The following is a 24,291-nucleotide window of genomic DNA, read 5'->3' as shown; positions in this document are numbered from 1 at the left end:
TCATTGCATTTGGTACTTTAAGACCTGAAAGGAAAAGTTTTGTTAGAGTTCATAAATTGTTGTGTCATGTAAATTTAACCAACATAGTTCATAATGATTTTTCTAATCATGGAGAATGAATAATTTAACTCTGTGCACTGTATAACACTTTCTATAATCCATCTAAGTGATGAGTATGTTTCTCAAAAAAGAAGAAAAGATAAGACCTATCATTTCAATAAACCATAGACATTTATTTGCACACCAAAAAGGCATGTTTTATTTTCTTATTTAAGCATGTTAAATGCCTTATAAACAAAATCATATGGCATTCACAAGTTTAATATGTCTATTAAAATAAAACTTTCCAAGGAATCTGAAACCTTTATTATATTGAAAATTTTAAAAGTTGATAATTAGGAATATTGATTGGCTAAGAAAAACACACCAACAGGCTAGGATCTTTCTAAACTTATAAACATCTGGCTTGTTTATAAGTTATTTACAAATATTAGTCCTCCATAGTCTGGAGAGAGCTGTCTCTTGACACTTTTTTCTGGCTCTCTCTACTTAACATCAGAAGTGCATATTCTCTACCATTCAGAGCCATTACATGTGCCATTCCTTCTGCTTGAATTGCCCTTCATGCCCCATAAGCCATTTACTTCTCATTTTATTGGTCTCAGCTAAAACGATCCAACCTTAAAGAGGTCTTCAGGGAACCACACAGTTTTAGTAACATTTACTTATATACCTCCCTCTCCCATATATATGAACTGAAATAGCAAGAGGATGCCTATTTCATTCACTAGAGAGTTAGAACCTGATGCAAGATCTGGCATATAAAAGGGCCGGATAGATACAGTCTGATTATATTTGAAACTCATATTTTTAACATACTTCACAATTACATTATTACAAATCCCTGTGTGGTGGAAACTTCTACTATAAAATATTGGTACTTTATGCCTGTTATTACTACATTTTTTTTCTTAAGAATTATAGAACTAATAATCACTTAGTGGGTGGGCAAAGTGCTTAGAAGAGTGCCCAGAATAAAAGAAGCATGATATACAATTTTGACCAGGAAAACCTTCGGAGATCATCTACTTATTCCCCCTCCAGTTGTCATCCTTATTTTTTAAGGGGGAAAAGCTATTTACACATAAGTTATTATATTGTGCAGTATTTATGAGACATGCAATTATGAGTCTCACAACTGTCTCAATATACCCATATTTAACTTATTAAAAGAAAATTAAATCAGAAAAGAAAATTAGAATCTCAACTAACACATCTCTGCCAGATCATAATACTTCATTTCAATGTTCTTTCTTGCTTATCAATTTGTCATAGGAAAAAATGATACTTTAATTTGCTAATTTCTCCATATTTTATGACCACATATTTTCAAAATAATCTTAATTATACTATCTTACAAAAATCACTCATCCTGCCATGCAATTCTCAGAAAATTCTTTTTCTTTAGCTATTATAAGAATCCCACCCCCAACACTGAGTGGAGAAAGGGATACCCCACTTCCACAGGTAACACTTGCTCACAATTAACAAAACCTAAATCTCACAAAAAGGCAGAAAAAGGAAGAATGTTTGGTGGAATGTGACATAGTTCTCAAAATCAGCAAATTTTGCAGGAACAGTCTGAAAATACACAGGAAACTAGGAGAGTAGGCAATAGAAACCAGAGTCAAATTCAAGATGAAAAGCATTGCCCTCGCCAGTTTTGCTCAGTGGTTAGAGGGTCTCCCTAGACTGAAGGGTCATGGGTTCAATTCTGGTCAAGGGCATGTACCTTAGTTGCAGGCTCAATCCACAGTGCAGGTTGGGGTGCCTGCGGGAGGCAACCAATCAATGTGTCTCTCTCACATTGGTGTTTCTCTCTCTGTGTCTCTCCTCCTTCCTTCCCCTCTCTAAAAATCAATGGAAAAAAAATATCCTCAGGTGAGGATTAACAACAACAACAAAGATTAGAAATGTTTAGTAAGAATGCTGTGCCGGTATTGTTGCCACCAGAACCCTGCTCTGAGCAGTGGCTGACCTCCACCACCAAGGACAAATGTAAACTCTACACGGGCACATCTTAGCATTTCTCAAGGTACCAAGTCCCTTGAGAGACTCCCATCAGACCAGCCTTAGCTTGTGTGGAGTAGGGAGGAGGAGCATTTGCCCTCCCCCATCCACTGTATGAAACAAGGCTGTGTCTCCCACCAAAATTATCCAGTGAACATTATCTTAAGCTAGAATGATGCCTAGATTGTGGAAAACCAAAACAACACAGCAGACATCACAAAAGCCCTGCCCACCTTTACAGACAAGTCAAATTCCACTTAAGCAAAGAGAATACTTTAAATTGCTTATTACTCCATATTTTATGAACACATATTTTTTGTACTTTAAGTATAGTAATTACCATTTTCTAACTTTTAATAGCCCTTTTATAGGTTTTCCTATTTTACTGAGTTATGAGTTTTGTGAAGACAGATGCTATTTCATTCCTTTTTTCTAAAATCTTCCAAAGGATTTAAATTTTTAATTGAATTTTATACGAAAGAAAATATCCAACTAGAAAAGAAAAATATAGGTATATTTTATTTCTCATGGTTAGTCAATTTTAACAGACTATAACAAATTTAGCTAGATCAACATTTCAAGAAGCATGTCTCAAATAACACACACAGATCCCTAGACACATTCATGAAAATAAGTATGAGAAATGTATGAACAGCCCTTTACTGGAGGTTTAATCCCATTCAAAATTCTGAGTATTCTCTACTGTGAGAGAAAAAAAAAAATTTAACTTAGTTTAATCAACATGATCTCACATAGCAAACATATGTGCATATTAATAGAATCTCTTAAAAATAAGGACACACATATGTAATACCTTAATCAATAAAGAAATTTAAAAAACATCCTGTTAGCTTGAGGATTTTTACCAGCTGCATTCATATTAGCACTATACAATAAGCTAGTAAATACATATAAATATTTGAAGGCAGGGATCAAATACAGACTCACTGAATTTAAAAAAAAATAAAAAGAAAAGAAAAAGTAGCCGAAACCGGTTTGGCTCAGTGGATAGAGCGTCGGCCTGCGGACTCAAGGGTCCCAGGTTCGATTCCAGTCAAGGGCAAGTACCTTGGTTGAGGGCACATCCCCAGTAGGGGGTGTGCAAGAGGCAGCTGATCGATGTTTCTCTCTCATCAATGTTTCTAACTCTCTATCCCTCTCTCTTCCTCTCTATAAAAAATCAATAAAATATATTTAAAAAAAAAGAAAAGAAAAAGTAGTCAATATATACATTTATTTAAGCTCTTCATCTTTGTAAATATGATCGTTTTTTTCTTTCTGCTCATTCTCATATATCTGTGTACCATATACTGTCTCACTGTGTAATTCTGTGAACAATTAAGTGAAGAAAGAAAATCTAATATTAATTGTAGAATGATTTTATTATTTTTTTCAAACTGTCAATGTTCCAGAGTTTTCCTTTTAGGATTTAGATCTCATCCGAGGTGAGTATCAATTGCTATAGCTATGTTAGCCAATAACTACACCAAAGAAGAGGTATCAAAGATTATCTTACAGGTCAATTCCTTAGCCTTTGTTGACTTTGGAAGGCAACAAAAAATTCATAACCTATTATCACAAATACATTTCATAACAATGAAAACAATTAAATATATTTCTTACCAAGAGCCATTCCATTTTTTTAAAGAATGGTATAAACAACATTGAAAACAAATAAATTTACTACCTATTAATTGCAAGTGGACGTTCGTCAGAATTACTAAGGAAGCTGCACTATCGTCAGCCAGGCACCTGTGCACCTATATTTATCCTGCCATTGACAAAAGTAACAGGAAGAGAACATATTTAGACATCAGCACTTTCACGTCACACTGCCATGCCTGGATGAATTCCATTTAGCACTTGCTGGAGTTAAGTGTTGTGAAGAACAAAATTTAATATTCAATTAAAACCAACGCAAATCCATTTCACCTGAGCCTACCCTTCCCTCATTTGACAAAGTAAAAAAAAAAAGCAAAAAAGCAAACACACACACACAACAAAAATGTTTGCTTTATTTAGACCTTTGATGAGATTTAGATATGACTTAAATTATACATCAATCATTACCAAAATATTAAAAACTAAATTCTAAGTCACCTTTAAATTAACTTTGAGTTGGCATTTTGGGTTTTTAAGTATATAAATATTAGAGGCCTGGTGCAAGGATTCGTGCACCATTGGGGTCCCTCAGCCTGGCCTATGCCCTCTTGAAAATCCGGAACCTGCAGTCTGACATCCCCCAAGGGATGTAGCAGTGCGTGAAGCAGCAGGTGGCTGGGGAGGAGCCCAAACTGTGCTGCTCTGGCTCATCCACTCAGTGGCGCAGCCCTAGAGGTGGAAGAGGCTCACGCTGCCACAGCTGCACTTGCCAGCCGTGAGGCTCACTTCTGGCACCCTTCGGTCAGCTAAGCTGCGCCCTGGCTGTGGGAGCACACTGACCACCAAGGGGCAACTCCTGCATTGAGCGCCTGCCCCCTGGTGGTCAGTGCACGTCATAGCAACCGGTTGACTTGTTGGGTCGCTTAGGCTTTTATATATATAGATACCCAGTTGAATTCATCAGAAAATTTATTTCTTGGTAGATAAACTTTTAACTCATAAATAAGCAAAACTATCCATAAAATAACATATATATGTTATAGATGTAGTATGAATAAAGTTTCAAAATATAATAGTTTTAAGATATTCCTTGGCAATAGTTATGGCCATTGATGAACCATCATAGGTAAGGTAACATAAAGTCAAATAATTAGTTTTTATGTGCTTATATGTGTATATACATGTTAGTGTGAGAAAAAAATAACCCAAAACCCATCTTTAAAAATTCACTCAGTTGAGAAAGGAATAAGCAAAAAATGATGGTTAGTGGAGAAACTGATGCATTTTCTTTTCCTTTGCTCTGATCTGTATATTAGTGCCTAAGTACATATTTACTTGGTCATTTATCATACCATATATTCAAACTGTTAATGTAGCATAGAGCATCTATCTATATATGGATGTATCTAACTACCTGACTACTTATCTTACTACCTATCAATCTATCTATAACAATTAAAACTTTTTAAAAATATTTTTTATTGATTTCAGAGAGGAAGGGAGAGGGAGAGGGAGAGAGAGATAGAAACATCAATGATCAGAGAGAATCATTGATCAGCTGCCTCCTACATGCCCCCACTGAGCACTGAGCCCACAACCCGGGCATACGCCCTGACTGGGAATTGATTCATGACCTCCTGATTCCACTGAACCACCTGGCTGGGCAGGAATATATAGATTTTAATAGATTGCTGGGGGGAGAGGGTGTCTTTATTACTCAGATAATTAAATCTCCAATGATGAAATGCCACGCATTGGAATTAATATTAGAGGTGTTTGGTTCTAAAATCATTCCATGTTCATCTCACTGACCAATTAAGAGCATGACAATTGTTAGAAGTTAGCTTAGTACTTCAAGTTGTCTTTGAATATGAAATACTATTATTACTCCACTTTTACTTGATTTTACTGCCCCAATATCCCAGAATGAAAACCATTTCCAGATACTCAGTCACCTGGTAAGCCCTGTCAAGTCCATGTCCTACCTTAGAGGAAATCCTAACTTTAATTTCTAAAAAAATCTTGTTCATTTAATAAATTAATGATAAGATTTAAAAAATAAGCCCAGGCATTTAATTCTAAATTTATAAAGACCTCTCATTACCATCCCAGATAGAGAATTATGCATTATTATTTTTATAAGGAAAGTCTAAAAGGGGAGATGACACCATAAAGATCACTTCTGGTACTGCTCTAACTCTTCTTCTTGCCTTGGAATTTGACATAAATTAATTCTTTAGAGCCATGTGTCAATGAAGTGCCCATGTACATGGATGTAGGCATTCCCTGTGACAAAATCAATTAAATAAATGTGCCTTCCTTTACAAAATGTTCTTGCTATAATAAATTCAATTATTTGTTGCTGTGGTAGGAGATTCTAAGATGTATCTCCACCTCCAAGATTTATGTTTCTTGTATACACACCTTATTTTTAATTCCCTCCCCTTCTGTGTGGGCAGAAACTATAAACATCATGGGCTAATTCTCCAAGATTAAGTTACTAGTCAGTTGACTTTTGAGTAAATCAAAAGAGGTACTATCCAGGCAAGCTCAATCTAATCACTAAGTCTTTGAAGGAGCCTGGATCCTTCATAAGTCATGATTTAAAAGAGGGAGATGGATTTCACTTTAGGAAAATTCTTTGTTGCTGGCTTTAAAGATGGGGGAGCCATTAGACAAGGAATGCCAGAAGCCTTCAAGAACTAACAATGGCCCCTGGTTAACAAGGAAACTGAGACCACAGTCCTACAATGACAAAGAACAGAATTCTGCCAACAACCTGGATAAACTTGGAACACAGCTTCAACCATACCTTGATTTGTCTTTTATTAAGACTGTGATCTGAGAAGCCATACCAGACTTCTGAGCTATACAACTGTAAGGTAATCAATGAGTTATTGTTTTAAGCTGTAAGTTTGTGACAACATATTATGTAGCAAATCAATACCATTGGAGGAAAAATATAAGTTTTTACTTTACGACATAAATTTAGAGTAACATCAGTTTTAAACTGGACTCCATATTTAGGTTTCCTTTAAATGTAACATATGTTGTAGAAATAGAGAAAATAACATCATTTTTAAAACTAAAAATTATATGATTGTTTACTTTGTGTAATTTAAGTAATATTCTGTCAAAAAGTATATTTACAATTTCCCTGAGGGTGACAGAATGTTTTAATTAGGAAATACATGCTTATTTTTAAAGTACTGGGATAAATCATTATAACAATTCTGACTACTGGGTTTCATTTAGCAAAAAGTCATTATGCTATAAAACCTTTATGTAATTTCATTTGTTTTAGAAATACAAATATGTGAACAATTCATTTAAATGTCAGAAAAGAAAATAAATTTCAAACCATAGCTGACATGAATTAAGTCATTTAGCTATAAAGTTTCAGTGAGAATTTCTCATGTCAACATATTTTCACTGGTCATCACTTTTCAGGAATTTTCTAAGGTTTTCCAAATATACTAATTTTAAAGAAAATCCATGATAAAACTTCTCACAATAAAAGTTTTCAAAATCTTAGAAGTACTTTGCTTCTTTTCATATGTAAAGAAAACATTCATATTAATAATATACTATAATTGTAGCTCATTAAATAAGTAAAATTAGAAGCACTGTTGACATTGCAAATAAAGGAAAAGAGCAATGCATGTGTTTTCATTTTAGTCAGGGCCCATTATTTTTTACCATCCTATATAATAAAAGGGTAATATGCAAATTGACCCTAACAGCGGAATGACCAGAATGACCCTCAATCAGTCACTATGAGGTGCACTGACCACTTCTCAGTCCCTTACCCCAGCCGGCAGACTCTGATCACCCAATGGCGAACGGGGAACCAGGGATGGGTGGTGGGGGATGTGGGTGGCGCCAGGCCAAGGCCCCTGCCCCACCTGTTGCCCCACACACAGAATGAAACACGTGGCGGGGGCAGGGCTGGTGAGCGGGTGGAATGGCCAACCTCTTGGTTCCTCCCCCCAGTTGGCAGGCTCCGATCACCCGATGGCAAAAAGGGAACCAGGGGTGGGTGCAGGCGGGGGGTGGGGCCGGCTGCGTGCAGCCAGGGAAGATGACCCTGATCAGCGACAGGCCTAAGGACCATACCCATGCACAAATTTCGTGTGCCAAGCCTCTAGTCTATATATATAAAAGCCTAATATGCAAAGTGTCCCTCAGGAATTCGACCAACTGGGAGTTTGATAGCTCACTATGATGTGCGCTGACCACTAGGCGGTGGCACAGAACAAAGCAAGGCCCCGGTCAGCAGCCAGCAGCCACTAGGGCCCCTACCCATGCATGAATTTCATGCACCAGGCCTCTAGTATTATATAAAACTAGAAGCCCAGTGCATGAAATTTGTGCACCGGGAGGGGGTGTCCCTCAGCCTGGCCTGCACCCTCTCCAATCTGAGACCCCTTGGGGGATGATCGACTGCCGGTTTAGGGATCGGGCCTAAACCGGCAGTTGGACATCCCTTTCACAATCTGGAACTGTTGGCTCCTAACTGCTTGCCTGCCTGCCTGCCTGATTGTCTCTAACCTCTTCTGCCTGCCAGCCTGATTGCCCCCTAACCACTCCCCTGCCAGACTGATTGATGCCTAACTGCTCCCCTGCCGGCCTAATCGCCCCCAACTGCCCTCCTCTGCCAGCCTGATGGCCCCCAATTGCCTTCCCCTGCCAGCCTAATTGCCCCTAACTGCCCTCCTCTGCCAGCCTGATGGCCCCCAATTGCCTTCCCCTGCCAGCCTGGTCGCCCCCAACTGCCCTCCCCTGCAGGCCTGGTCTCCCCCAACTATCCTCCCCTGCAGGCCTGGTCACCCCCAACTGCCCTCCCCTATAGGCCTGTTCACCCACAACTGCCCTCCCCTATAGGCCTGTTCACCCACAACTGCCCTCCCCTGCAGACCTGTTTGCCCACAACTGCCCTCCCTTCCTGGCCTGATCGCCCACAACTGCCTTCCCCTGCCAGCCATCTTGTGGTGGCCATTTTGTGGTTGCCATCTTGTGACAATGTGAGGGCGGCCCATCATGTGGTGGCCATCTTGTGATGACGTCGCATGAGGGTGTTGCGCCACTTAGGCTTTTATTATATAAGATAATCTGATAAAATATTTCAAGCCTGGAGAAAAGACCTACACTTGCTATTTAACATCAAAATACATTTCATTAAGCAGTTTAACTCTTCTTACAGGTAAAACTTTACTTAGAAAAGAATCATTTTTATATTGTCTGTTTAACAAAAGGTGTATCTTGACACCATATGCCTCCTAGATCTGGCAACTATAGCTATGAAAACTAATATTTGACCTCTTCTAATCCTTAAAACAGCCCAATGAGGTAGATCCACATATCATTTTATAGAAGAAACAAAGCCACTAAGAGATGACATAGAAACTATGTTGACACCCTGCTACGCTTCCTCTCTATGAATCACCAAAACCACTATCTCTTTTCCTTAAAGCTTAATTTCATTCATTTATCCCTCAGAAGATACATTATTCTTTATGGGCTCAATTTTGTAATGAAAATTTGTTTGGAGAAAGTTTTCAATATATGTGGCATGTGTCTTCACCTTTTGAAAGGAGGCATACTAGGAAAAGGTGAGTTAGGAAGGTTGTGAAAAACATTTGCAGCTAACCAGATATGAGGTTGACCTCTTAGCATTTTGATTCAATATTCTTGTTTACCTAATTTAAATACTATATCTGAAATAACTATATGGGATAAATTTATTCATTCTACAAAGATTTTGTGAGTCTATAGCATGCCAAGTAAAGATTTTGTGAGAGTCCATTTTATGTCAAGGGCCTGGCTCTCATGGAACTTGTGTTCTAGTGAGGTAGAGAGATAATTTTTTTAAAAAATAATAAATTGGTAAATTAAATATTACATAACAAGGTAATAAGTGCTATGGACAAAAGAAAAAAAGGTGCAGAGTAAGAAAACTGCATTATGGGAGATTGGCAGGTTATAGAGTGGTTGTGGCTGGCTTCATTGAGGTTATATTTAAGTAAATAATTTAAAAAATATAAAGCTATTATTTTTTCATGTAAAAATTATCTTCTTTCTAATCCTTCCATACTTTAAGAACATATGCAAAGAGATACATATTAGTATGGAAGACTTTTTAGGAGGACTTTAAAAATTCTTGTAGCCAACATACAATTAAATAAGTTTCAAACTATTTTCAACTACAATTATAATACTATTAACATAGAGAATGTATTTCATTCTACATGCCATTTTCATAAATTCTGTTTTTCCTCTACTGCACAAATATGTGGACTACCTACTATGTCCTGGCATTTAGATAGTACTGATTGTGCTCCAGGAGTCACTCACTTTCTGGCGAGGTTACATAAACAGACAACTGCAATACTATATATGAGGGTTGACTGGAGCATAGAACAGAAAGTAAGGGGAAATGATGAATCTCAAAGAATGGATAGAAGATAAAGATGTAGGGAAGTATAGGAGTTCTGTTTGGCTAGTCTTCAGATGGTTCTCCACGTTGATTGTTCTATAATTTAGTTGTAATTTTCATGTGGTCATAAGAGGAGGCGAGCAAAGTGTTTATTTACTAGGCCATCTTGACCAGACACCTACATATCTTTATTGACTTCTTTATTTCACAAAACTTTATACATTGTACATTCTTTCAAGTGAACACTCACTGGCTTACCTCATATAAGGTAAATAATTGTGCAAGTATCTCAATACTGAAGTGCCTTCCCCTCTTGGAAACTGAGAAATTAAGGATGTTCTACTTCCTGTTACTGTATAAACTACGCAGGAGTAAAATATTTATACCTACTTTTTTATTGTATTTTGATATGTTAGATAAATTACTTGAAATGGGTGTGCCAGGTTAAGGCAAGTGAGTTTAACAAAACTTACTTTTTTTTTTTTTTTTTAAATGAGAGTAATTACAGTCCTGCCTACAAACTTATCAACTTTCTTATGTCAATCAAAAAGTGCCATCAAGTGTCACTCTTTGCCATACATGGCAAAAATTCTTACTTAGAAAGCAGATCCCCATTATATATAGTTCTTTTAAAACTAATTAGTAGAATTATTTTCTCCTTATTGATTTTTTTATCATTCTTTCTATCTTTAATTTTTCATATATTTGTGTATTTAAAATGTTTTACAGTAACATATATATGATTTTAAAATCTTCTGTAACAATCTTCCAACTAAAGGCAAGATATTATGTGTTTGCCAAACTAACAAGTGCAGCTTGTCCCCACTAGGCCTTCCTTGGGTATCTGACAGAGAATGCAGAAGCCACTCTGGCTGGAGAGTGAAGATCTGAAGGCATCTCTGTTACACTGCTGTGTCTTAATTGGCTCAAAAAGCCCATCTGTTGCATACTAACAAATTTCAGTAAAAGCAAAGTGACAAATACATGCAAGCTATTCCTACACCATTTAGGTCATGCATAATTATTTTACTAGGGAAGCAAAAGTATGACTCTAGGACTTCTTCATGAAACATAAAAGTACTGAATTTTAAGTCTTATGTTCATAGTAAAAGTTTCTTTGATAGAGGATAGTACAAACAATAAATACCCACTATGAGTAATTTGACATCTTTTTGCATTTGAACTGAACCAGAATGCTTAAAATTCACTAGGTAAACTGATTACCAATTTAATCTGTTTTTCTTAGTGTGCTTCTAAATTCTACAAACTCGATTTTCCAGAAAGCCTTGCAGCCGCTTTTAAAATTCCTTTCAAGATGAAATACTCCCTGAGTTGGCAGAAGCTAATGCCTAAAACAAGTGTTCCTTGCTAGCAGAGATTGATGCATTATAGATAGTACCATTTATACATACTGGGCATCAAACAGTTAAACCATAAGGCTTAGGCTGAAGCCTGGCTACACCCCAGAGCCCTGCAGGCAGCCCTTGGCACTCCACTGGTGGTGTGGGGGAGGTGGAGTGTGAACTACTGGACAGGAAACAACCCTAGAGACAGGTGTATTTGATTAATAGAGGGAGGAAGAGCTTCCTAACCCATGACAAAGTAGGACTGGCTCCTCTGGCCACTAGAGGAACAGAACAGCAAAGAGGAGGGCAGGATGGTACCAACAGAAAAAGAAGTCCTGCCTCATAGTGATTAGTGCAGTAGAAGCTTATAAAACAGTCAAATGTGTTTTATTAGAAAAATAAATAGAAATAGTTGAATCCTTTCTTAAGGAATACCATATCTTTTTACATTGCAGGCATAAAGTATGAATATTTTCAGAAAGTGTTTTCTAAAACTACAATGGAAGTACAGTGCTAGCCCTGCAGAAAATATTGGGTCACATGAAAAATATTATAAAGAGAATGAAGAAGCCATAGAAATAAAACAAGGATCAAGGAGGAGGTGCCTTCCTAACCACAGTATGAAGGATAGCACCATGAGTTAAGCCTATATATCACATTTACAATTTCCTGGACACATATGTGCATGTATGCACACACACATATGCACACACTCATATGCCTTTCTCTTCAACCAACCCCTTCATCCAGTCCTCTCAAGTCCTTTAGATAATAATAACAAAAACTATTAGAGCATGGATTATCCACTGCCTAGATGCCAGGTCAGCCAATGGACTTCAGCTGGAGACCAGAGGCATTAAGACCTACTAACTGAAAACTTCTTATGGATTAGTGACTAATTTGACTTCTCAATTAGTCAAATTGAGCCAGGAACACTAATACACTTCTTTTATTACATCGAATTTTCTTCTCCTCTGAAACATGATCTTCCAAATTCAAAGAAACTACTACACAACAGAATAATCTGAACAATGAAAGATTGTCTAACTGATCACATTTAAATTGGACTTCACCTAAACCATTTAAAAACTTGAAACCATTTATATTTTCAAACTATTTAAATTCCATCCCTAGATAGCTCTATGATTTATTCAAGAATTCTCCTTTCCAAATTACCACCTCTAAAGTATAACTGAGCAACCTACAAAAAATCAAAGATTTCTGTGGAAGGTTTATTGATTCTCTACTCAGGGCTCTCATTTCATAGCTCCAAACATTGACCAAATTGGCCCAAATGTATACATACAAATATATATACACACACATGTTTATATAAGTTATAGTTACCCCTCCACAATGCAGACACGTTTTTTGTAGTGTACCCCAAATGCACTTTAAACATAGACATTATTGTTTTGTTTTTAGTGGTGCAGTTTTGTAACTATGTAAATTAACTGCCTGGTATTGGTACAACAGGACTTCTCATTAAATGGTACAATGTTTTAAATCAATGAAATTAACACAGTTGTACAGTAAGCCCTCACCTGATGATGTCCCTAGGTTCTTAGAAACTTCAACTTTAAGGAAACAACATATAATGAAATAAATTTTACCCTAGGTCAGTGGTTGGCAAACTCATTAGTCAATAGAGCGGCAAACCGCGGCTCGAGAGCCGTGGTTTGCCAACCACTGCCCTAGGTTAATTGACATAAACAAGAGTTAAGTTCCTACAGCATATTTCTGGCCACAAAAACATCACCAAACCTCTAACTAAAGACCCAAAATACTCCTAATATTAAACATTGAAATAAATGTGAATTGTACATACATTTGAGAAAGAGTAATAAAAGTAGGTAAGACAATGATTTTCCACTTATTCAGGGTTGTAGGGAGCTGGAGCTCACCCAAGCTCAGAGACCCACCCTGTATGGAACATTTCCATCACAGGGCACACTTACACACACTCACACTCACTCAGACTGGAACATGTCAACACGCCACTTCACCTAATGTGTACATCTTTGGGACCTGGGAGGAAACTGAAGGCCTCAGAGAAAACCGACAAAGACATGGGGAGAAGGTGCAAACTCCACTTCTCTAGCCAGGAATCATTTTTTCCCCCCTCATCAACATTATAATGAAAGGACGTTGAATGAAACAACATTATTGAGAACATGCGTACTGGGAAAACCAAAATTTCCTCTTCATGAATATTCAACCAAAGGCAATTCTTCCAAAAAATTACTGTAAGTAATAATTATAGTTGTTACCACTCATGACACTGAAAGAGACCAAATTTTACCTGCTTTTAAAATAAATCTTAGTTAATATTATTCATCACAGTTAAGAATAAAAACCTGCTTAAGTCTATAAAGACAATATTTTCATACCGTGTTAATAATATCAAAGCAATATATTTGCTATTATCTTTCAAAGGTGAAAAATTAAAATATTGTATGGTTTATTCTTAAAAAAAAAACAACTTGAAAACAACAGCAAGATTCTCTAAAGTTTCTTTTGTATAGTTGCTAAAAATCGGTACAATTTCTCATTCCAATCAATTACAAAATCGAGGAGAATGATATAAAATAATCCCTAAGTATTTTTGATTTGTATAAAAACAATGAACAATAATTTAAAATTCAATCCCAAAATGATTATTAAAACATTGTTGCTAGTTATCTACAATAGCAGCTATCATTTAACCCGTCAGTCTCCAAAGATTCAAAATTCTAACAGCCCTAACACATTACTAAGGCTCATAGATTCATTCTTTTATAACTGTACTAGAGGCCCAGTGCACGAAAATTCATGCACTCAGGGTGGGAGGGGTCCCTCAGCCTGGCCTGCGCCCTCTCACAGTCCGGGACCCCTTGGGGGAGGGGAACAGGCCTAAGCCATCAGTCGGACATCCTTAGTGCTGCTGGCTTCTGGCTGAGCAGCGCTCCCCCTGTGGAAGCACACTGACCACCAGGTGGAAGCACACTGACCACCAGGGGGCAGCTCCTGCATTGAGTGTTTACCCCCTGTGGTCAGTGCGTGTCATAGTGACCAGTCGTTCTGCAGTTAGGGTCAATTTGCATATTATCCTTTTATTATATAGGATTAGGTAGAAATTGACTGTTTTTTAGTCATTTACTTTGTGGAAAAAGTTTTCTTGTTGCTCCATTAAAAAAAAAAAAGTTCCCTGATATTAGTCAGTTAAATCCATATTTTTTTCTTTTCATAGTTCTTCATAAAATAATTTATTATATTTATGCCAAATAACAGCTCAAACAGAACTATCAAAAAGTCTAGACATATTTGAAGTGATATTTTCTAGTAGACAATAATATTTCCTTAACAAAGTTTTTTAACAATTTTTGTAAAATAACAGATCTCATGTTTTGTAAAATAACAGATCTGTAACCAACCAAACTTCTTTTTTATGTATTAAAGAAAGTGGAAGGATTAGAAAGATTGGAAATAGTAAATTACTTCTCTTAGTTGATGTTTATAGGTGAAAACCAGGCAGTCCTCTAGAGCTACAGGTGGTTAATTCATAACGGATTGGGATAGTTGTTATTTTAAGTTGTCAGCTTATATCATCTTCTTACTTCTGGTGCATTAACCCAGAAAAGTATAAATTACATGAACTTTTTTAATAAGTACGTAAGCCTATAAAAAGGAATTGAAACTTCTTCTAAGGTATCAATATTTATTTGCTTTCTTTAGTAGAAATGTATTTTTGCTTAGAAATTTGGCTACCAAATATTTCAGAATGAAGACAATCATCTCACATCCGTATGTAATATAAATATTGCTTACCTCAGTCAAGTGCGGTGTAGGGTTAAATCCACAGAGATTGCACACTTGATGCTTGCACTCGGTGCAAGTGTTGAAATTAGGAGGCTCCTTAGAACCTACGTTGAGTTCAGCTTTGCAGAGAGGACAGGCTGATTCTGGTTTGGAGGGTTTCTCCACTCGCGGGGGAAGGGCAGCCTTCGGAGGCTCAGCTGCTGGAGGTTTTCGATCCTTAATAGGCTGAGGCTTCTTTTCTGTTTCTGTTCTTTGGACTGTTGGAACTTGCTCAGCTTTGGGCTCTAATTTTTCAGCTCCTGGAGCTTTTGTTTCCTTTTTCACAGGAAGAACCTTTGCAGGTGCTGGCGGTACCTGACCTGTAGACCTGGGTGGCCCCTGAGAAGGGGGTGGCTGTGCAGGAGGAGGGACTTGTTTTGCTGGGCCCCCTGGCCCACTCTGTGAATGAGATCCAGGCTGGCCTGCTGTGGAGATTAAATTGGAGGCCTGGCTGAAGATGGATGCTCCAAACCCAAAGAGCTTCCCAGTCATGGTTTCTTGAGGAGTGGTGGGCTGCGATTTAGGAGCATCAGTAATACTTCCCAGATTCAGGCTGAAACGCCTTGACTGCTCCTGAGGCTTTGGTGGCTGGGGCGATGGGGGGGCAGTTTGGCCAGTGGTAGGTCGTGGGGCGGAAGGTGTTGGTGACCCTTTTGGCACAGGCTTGGCATCTGGCTTAGGGCTGATTTTGGTTTGTGTTTTCTTGGGTTCTTCCCTCTTTTGGACTGGATCCACTTGTTTTTTACCTTTGCTCTCCATACTGGGCCCAGGATGTGATATAATTTTCGAATCTGATGCAGGTCGAGGTATGACTTTAGAATCGAGTGGGGTGACTTTTTCTCCAGTGGGTGGAAAACTCTGTGAAGGTTTGGCAGAGTCTGTTTTCAGAGGAGGAGTTGTTTTCTCTTGATCCTGGGACTGTATTTTGGAGCTTGGAATATCAGGTTTTGTTGCTGTTGACGATGAAGACACAATGTCTGTGGCTGGCTTTGCCACCTTGGGCTGCTTTGGTTTATCATCAGCCACGGGGACCTTGGCCAGCTCGGATGGGACAGAAGGCTCTTTGGGAGGGGCTGGCTTGGATGAGGATTCTGCCACATGAGGCTGCTTGGCCGTGACGGGGGGAGAACCGTGAAGGGTTGGTTGTTTCAATAGTGGTGGAGGCTTTTTAGACTCAGGTGCCTTTGAGATATCCTGTTTGGGTACAGTATCCTTCTTTGGAGAAATCTGCTGTGACTGTGGGGGCGGTTTGCTCACCACTGATGCGGGAATAACTGGGGCTGTCTTCGGTTTGGGCTGGGGTGATGGTGGAAGTGGAGCCAGGTCACCTCCTAGAGCTCTTTGCATCTGACAATTTAAACAGAGCCACTCTTTTACCTAGAAATAAAATAAAACAACGGTCACTGAGATAAAAAACAATGTGAAAAATTTTTCAAAATGCATGGTATCATCTGAAACTATGTCTCTCATCAAGCAAAACATAAAAGATCAAATTACTGTAATTAAATAATATTCAAGTAATTACCTTAAAATATAATTAATGACCCTCAGAGACTTAAGCACTCTATTTTTTAAGGAAATATAAGAGCAAAAATCAACAGAGTTGTATCTTTCTTCTAAAGTTAATTGTTATTCTTCACCTTTGGTTTACTCGAAGTTTGATTACTCCCAGAAATAGAAAAGCATGTATCATAAAAAAATAAATTGTAATATATGTTAGATTCCATAAGTCAGTTATGTTAGATACTTTCTCTATTGATGGTTCATAACAGATTTTAGTTATACAACCCAGAGTAGGCTTGTCAAATTATTAACACATTGCTAATTTCCTAAATTAGCACAGCATTACTTCCCCCTCCAAGGAGACATAATCAAATGTGTGAAAAACAAAAATTGTTAACCATGCTGGATTAAAAAGAGAACATTCTCTGTTAACAAAATATAGAAAAAATAATGGCAACCCCTCCCATCAAATTAGCATAAATAGCATGGTCTAATAAAGAAAATATTGTTTCCTTTTAATTTTCTGAATATACTGGAAAGAGCAATGTAAGGAATACAAGGAAGCAATATTCTTATTTGACTGGTGAGATACATATACAAGTGAGATATACATCATACACACACGCACATACACACAGAATCTGTTGTGTATGTGTGTGTGTATACACAGCATTTAAAAGAGCATCTATACCTATACCTATACACACACAGATATATATATATGTGTGTGTGTATAAGGTATAGATGCTCTTTTCAAATCACATCCAATGTGAAAAGGAGATGTTGAAGTTGGTACTATATATTTTAGGAGATAATTTAAAAGTACCTATGTTTAACATTACCTTTTTAAATTCCAAAATAATATATGTTTACTATATAAAATTTTAAATAGTACCAAAGTAATTTAGAATGGCAAACTCTACATGATACAATCTCTGCAGCCAAAGTAACCAATGTTACCAATTTAGCACTGAAGTTCTTCGTGTAGATTTCTATGTGATAAAAAAGTAAATATATGGAGCATAGGTACCAGAAAAGTTTTCTGCCATATAAAATCGTGAAGTGTTATTCAGCTGGTAAACAACATACTCTTTATTTGTAAATAATTTCCTTTTGAAAAGAAATTGAACTGATCATCACTAAATTTTTATTTGTAATATGATAGTTTATAGTTAAGCTTTTTTAATGGAAAAAACTATACTGAATATTTTTCTTAATCATTAAAATGGCCTTAACATTTTAAAAAGCACATTAAAATTATTTAAAATCATACACTTATATAACAAGCCTTATTTTGCAATCTGACAGAGCGCAAATTTTTATTTGGAGAAGGTTAAAAGAGATATTCAACTCCAACTGACATGTTATATTTCTGTTTAAAAATCTGTATCAAAAAGTAGAATTAAAATATTTGTATGTATGAGTGGGAGATAGGGGTGTTCACTACATTTGTTCTCAATATGGGTGTTGAATACCTATGTATATTTTTATCTTTATCTTTTTGTATGTTTGAAACATTTCACAACTTTATATATATACTAGAGGCCCGGTGCATGAAATTTGTCTATGGGGGGAGTGTTCCTCAGCCCAGCCTGCACCTTCTCCAAACTGGGACCCCTTGGTGGATGTCCAATTGCTGGTTTAGGCCCGATCCTTGTGGGACCAGGCCTAAACCAGCAGTCGGATATCCCTCTCACAAGCTGGGACCACTGACTCCTAACCACTCTGCCTGCCTGCCTGCCTGATCACCCCTAACCACCTCTGCCTGCCTGCCTGATCACCCCTTAACCCTCCCCTGCCGGCCTGATCTCTGCCTAACTGCCCACCCCTGCTGGCCTGATTGCCCCAACTGCCCTCCCCTGCCAGCCTGATCAACCCCAACTGCCCTCCAAAAGCCAGGGCTGGATGGAAGCCAGCCCGGGTCCCGGATGCCTGCGGGAGGCCCGAGGGAAGCCAGCTCAGGTCCCGGGTGCCTGCTGACAGCCTGAGGGAAGTCAGCCCAGGTCCCAGGTGCCTGCTGGCAGCCAGAGAAGGGAAGCAACCCGGATCCTGGGTGCCTGTTGGCAGCCAGAGGAGGGAAGCCCAGGTCCTGAGTGCTGGAGGGAAGCCAGTTCTGGCAGCCTGGTTCCTGGGTGCTGGAGGGAAGCTGGTGCTGGCAGCTGGGGGAAGGAAGGCCTACTCTTGCACAAATTTTCATGCATCAGGCCTCTAGTTTTCCTATAAAATATCATGTGAGATCTGCATCCACATTAACCACTTTAATTTATAAACTCCTAGAGTCAGTGACTTTCATTATAGTTAAACTAGAGGCCCAATGCATGAAATTTGTTGCAAGGGGCTCAGCCCTCGCAGCCACAGTGGCTTGCCTCGGCCCTCGCAGCCCCAGCTTCCAGGAAGGTTGTCTGGAAGGACATCAGGGAGGTCATTCAGCTGTCTGGTCTAATTAGCATATTACACTTTTATTATAGTTAAATTACTACTATTCTTTTTGACAAGTGTCAAAACAAAGGAGATGCCAAATTTATTCATTTTTTTATTCAAATACTTATTCAGATATATGATGCCTCAATGTTCCTCCCCACTGTTAGAATACATTGTCTATAGTTATGCTATATAATAAAAGACTAATATGCTATGTGTCCAGTTGTCCGGTCGGCCATTCAACCAATCAAAGCGTAATATGCTAACACTATGCTAAGGCCGCTCAACTGCTCGCTATGATGTGCACTGACCACTAGGGGACAGACGCTCTGACTGGTAGATTAGCTTGCTGCTGGGGTCTGGCTGATCAGGACTGAGCAAAAAGAGCCAGACACTCTCTGGAGCCCTCCCGTAGGCCCTCCCCAGCTGGTCAACCTCCTGTGTCCCTCCCTGGCCCTGATTGTGCACCGGTGGGGTCCCTTGGCCTGGTCTGCACCCTCTCGCAATCTGGGACCCCTTGGGGGATGTCGGAGAGCTGGTTTTGGCCTGATCCTGCTCAACACAGGAGCTGCCCCCTGGTGGTCAGTGCACTCCCACAGGGGGGAGTGCCACTCAGCTAGAAGCCGGTCTCATGGCTGGCGAGCACAGTGGCAGTGGTGGGAGCCTCTGCTGCCTCCGGGGAGTGGGCCTAAGCCTTTAGTAGGACATCTCTCGAGGGCTTCCAGGCTGCGAGAGGGCACAGGCCAGGCTGAGGGACTCCCCCCACGCCCCGCCGAGTTCATAAATTTTGTGTACCAGGCCTCTGTCACAATATAAAAAGCTTTCTATACTTTTAGGATTTTTTGGAAGAACCTCCTTTAGAAAAAACCTTCCATTCAGGGTGGGTAAACAGTGGGAATTAGCAGAGTAAACAAATGCTATAGGTTGAAAAGCACAAACATTTTCAATTAATTTACTTAATTTACTTAAACATTTGAGAAAATGAAAAAGGCCACAACCCACCCCAGCATTAACATCATGAACCACCTCCTACTTTTCTTTGCAATGCACTTAGGGAGCATAAGGAGTAATAATAGAACCTTGGCCCTCTCAGCCACCTGAGTTAAAATTTCTGCCATATTGTACCTGCATTCTCAATTATTACTCAAGTGTGTCTGCACTGCTTATGAAAGGTAATTTCCCATTCATTCTTTCATATGTCCAAGCCATTGTCCCTCATTTGGTCCTCCTTCCTTGTCATTTCTCAAATACCTTATAATTCCACCAAGTATAAACTGTTTAAAACAAAACATAGATGGGGTTACCTTTACTTCCCCTCAATCCTCATCTCCAATAACTGTGAAATAAAGTTTGGTTTTTGTAAGAAATTCAATATATAAAATTGTGTTAGTGTTCTTATGCAAGCACTTACATAATTCTATTTCCAGATCTGTAACCACCAAAAGGCAATGGTAAGGACTTCATGGCAGTGTGGTCTTCCTATTGATCCCAGGGTACAACTGACCCATAAAGCAATATGGATGTTCACAAATATTTTTGAGTTGGTTTGAATTAAGTAAATTAATTGAAAATGTTTGTGCTTTTCAACCTACAGCATTTGTTTGCTCTGCTAATTCCCACTGTTTACCCACCCTGAATGGTAGGCTTCTGCCCTCCTTTTCAGGTTACATGCCATTCTCCCCAGAACCCTAGTCTACATTTCAGCCCATGGTCCCTTTTTGATTCAAACTGAAAGAGTCCCCCTTAATCACCATACCTGCTAACCATATCTTTCTTGCCTGAATAAAATTACTGCCTTGTTTCTCTCCTAAAATTAAATGTTTATCTCTAACTCTGAGCAGAAATGAACCTGAATTTGTTACCATCATTGCCTTAGACACTTACTGCCAATTCCATCTGGTACCCATGTCTATGATACAGTTGGTTACCCTAGGTCTGCATGATTGGCCTTCATTCCACTGTAGCTATGAATGAGAATCTTAAAAGATTTTAGTCCTTATCACTTCTTCCCCATGCCACAATTCGCAGAAGCCTTCCATCCATATTTCATGAACAACTTCCCAGGTCACCTGTCACAAGTAGCACCCACTCCCTAAAATTATGCTCTAATTAGATCCAATTATATTACACTATATTACACTCTAATCATCTACATCCATTTGAAATATGATGAGATAAATACAAGAAACAATATCAGGGAAGCCTACAACTGGATCATGTATCCCAGAAGAACTCTTACCTTCAACATACAAGCATTAAAATGAAAAATTCTAACTGTACTAGATAAATGTGTTATGCCTCAACTATTGCTAAAGTTTAGGGTTCATATATTAAGGAAAAATAGTCATCTTTTGCTTTCTCCACCCTAGTTACAGAAAGTGCATAAATAAAACAGAAAGTGAATAAAAAGAATTCAAAGTCTGGAGACACAATTGTTTAATGAGCTACTCTATTTCAATTAGCTCTAATGGAAAGGAACAAAAGAAAGGAATAAGGTTATTCATTCAGTCATCTGACTTAATATGCTACAAAAATGGGGTTAAGGGAGTGGTCAGCCAGGATTTCTGCTCATTCTGAGGTCTCTGTGTTTTATAAGATAGACCTGCATATAATTTCTACAACACATCTCCCTGTTTAATCCAATTCCCTTTTGTTACGTATCGGAGCAGTGAAATATAGTATTACAACTTTTCTGGCTAAGGCCTTTGCTGGATAATGAGAAATATCTTATTTATAGCTGTTTCGAGAGGTACCACTTGAACTTTTTAAAAAAATTTCTTTATTGATTAAGGTATTACATATGTGTCCTTATTCCCCCATTACCCCCACCCCACATTCATGCCCCCACCCCCCTGTTGTCTGTGTCCATTAATTAGGCTTATAAGCATGCATATAAGTCCTTTGGTTGATCTCTCCTGCTTACCCCCACCGTCCCCTACCTTCCCTGAGGTTTGATGTTCTGATTGATGTTTACTTTTAATTGTGAGCTTCACATATAGAATTTTAAAATGGTTACACTTTTTAAAAAACATCAAAAATATTGATTATTTAAAAATTATATTCTGAATTTTAAGAGCATGTCTTCAGTAATCATTCAAGAGAGTTAACTCAAGACACCTAAGCAATGAGGTGAATTAGCAAATGTGGGGTTCCAGAATTAAAGCATATTCCTATTCAGATCTATTACTAATCGGCTTAGCTTCAAAACGGAATGGAAGCCTCTCAAAAAAAAAATGTCCAGAAAGTTTAATGACTAACATTAAATATACCTTCAATATGCTCCAAACTGGACACTTTAAACACAAAATTTACATAAAATTTATAATGAAATCTCTGCTCAACAGGATAGCGTAATACTTGGAATAGTGGAATATCAAAAGAACAAGCACGTGGAATCTTTATTTGCTGGTGTTCATACCGTTCACATTAGCCATTGAATAAGTTTTCTTCAATCATGCTTTCATCTTGTCCTTTACAATAAAACTTGTTGGGTTTCTTTGTCTTGATACATCACAACTAAGCTTTTCTGCAAACCATGATATCAAAATATACCATTTACTCCATTAAAGCAGTACTATCATTCTCTCTGAGTTATAATTCACAGTCCAATTTGTATTCCTCACCCATATATCTAAATGGTACCTTTTTATAGTCCACTTTGAATTTCCTCCTTTATCACTTAATATTCCATCATCAATTAAGGTCTGTCTCTTCTCAACTATTAAACAACAGTTTGAACCACAACATCTGGACTCAAATAGTGTTTTAAATCTTTCTTTCCAATTATTTCCTCTCCTCTCCTGTCCTCACTTAGACTCTTAAAAGGAGTGACTACTTCTCTACATTGGATACCAAGAAAATTTTAGATATTATTTAATGATAAATTATTCTAAACTTTTTTCTATTTCTCATCAAATTATGTCCAAATATTTATTGAATGTGTTATTTATATTAGTTGTATAGTTATAAATGTAACTATGTATATTATAATTATATTGTATTATTTTGAATGCCGCATAAAATATAATTATATAATACACATTAGATAATATATAATATATAATATTATAAAGAGGAAACCAAGCTAACATTTGATAACAGTTTATGCTTTCTGTTATTCAGGATTTCCCAAACCACATGCACTCCGTCATAGAAGCATTTGGGGTACAGATGGCTCACTGTAGGTGACATCTTTAGCTATGCATATTAATGAACAATGTATTTTGGTTAAAAACTAGACACTAGCATTCCTCAGAACTGTGACGATATACACCAGCAATTTGGTGAAACAATTTTATTTAAAACAGTCCATCCAGAAATAGTGTGGATTACAATGTCTGCTGCATAATTCAGCAACCATTAACAAACCTTGTGAAATGTAAATTAAATGGGCCCTTTTTCCTTCATAAAGCATAATAATGTTCACCAAATGCTAGCAATAACATTCATAAATCCTCACAATATAGGATCAAATGATAACAGCATATTTTAATGTTCATCACTGCAGTCGAAAACAAGAAAACTGACATGACACTTTCATCAAAGCACAATTTACAAAACAACTGCAGTGCACAAACATAAAAATATATTCATATTCTATTACAGTTACATAAAGAGAAGAAGATCCCAAATCAGTAAGTGAACTTACATTAACACTTCTGAACAGCCTCTCATTTGGCAAATACAAACTTTTATACCTCAACTAATTTACACACACATTTTGTAGCTTGTAATATGTATTTCTAATTAAGCAGTGTTTGTACAATTATTTGAGTAGGTTATTGAACTGGGCTATTATTTCATTTAAAATGAAAAAATAAATTATATTAGTGAAAAGAATTAAAGGTCTCATAAACTTTGTGAACTCATTAAGTATGCTGAAAGCTACATGGTTTTTTTTTTTAAATTAGATGCTCACTGGAATTAAGACAATCACTTGTATGTTGACTTGGAAAGGAAAGAAATACTTTTTAAGAAATACATCTGCAGGGTGGTAAACACACAGTGTACAGATGACACGTTATGGAATTGTACACTTGAAACCTGTATAATTTTGTTAACCAGTGTCACCCCAAT

The 24,291-nt window shown here is 37.7% G+C and overlaps 1 protein-coding gene across 1 annotated transcript in view; it reads right to left on the bottom strand.

Annotated features, from left to right (window-relative positions):
* Nucleotides 1-24,291, bottom strand: part of PCLO (piccolo presynaptic cytomatrix protein) — a 289,574-nt gene that overhangs the window by 244,260 nt on the left and 21,023 nt on the right. Inside the window, exon 3 of the mRNA XM_054726345.1 lies at nt 15,262-16,668. Coding sequence (XP_054582320.1) covers nt 15,262-16,668 — 1,407 coding nt within the window. The remainder of the gene's footprint in view (nt 1-15,261; nt 16,669-24,291) is intronic.

The sequence above is a fragment of the Eptesicus fuscus genome, chromosome 14, assembly GCF_027574615.1.
Source record: "Eptesicus fuscus isolate TK198812 chromosome 14, DD_ASM_mEF_20220401, whole genome shotgun sequence".
Taxonomy (NCBI): Eukaryota; Metazoa; Chordata; class Mammalia; order Chiroptera; family Vespertilionidae; genus Eptesicus; species Eptesicus fuscus.
The sequence above is the reverse complement of the archived record's forward strand: the minus strand, read 5'-3'. Positions and strand labels throughout refer to the sequence as shown.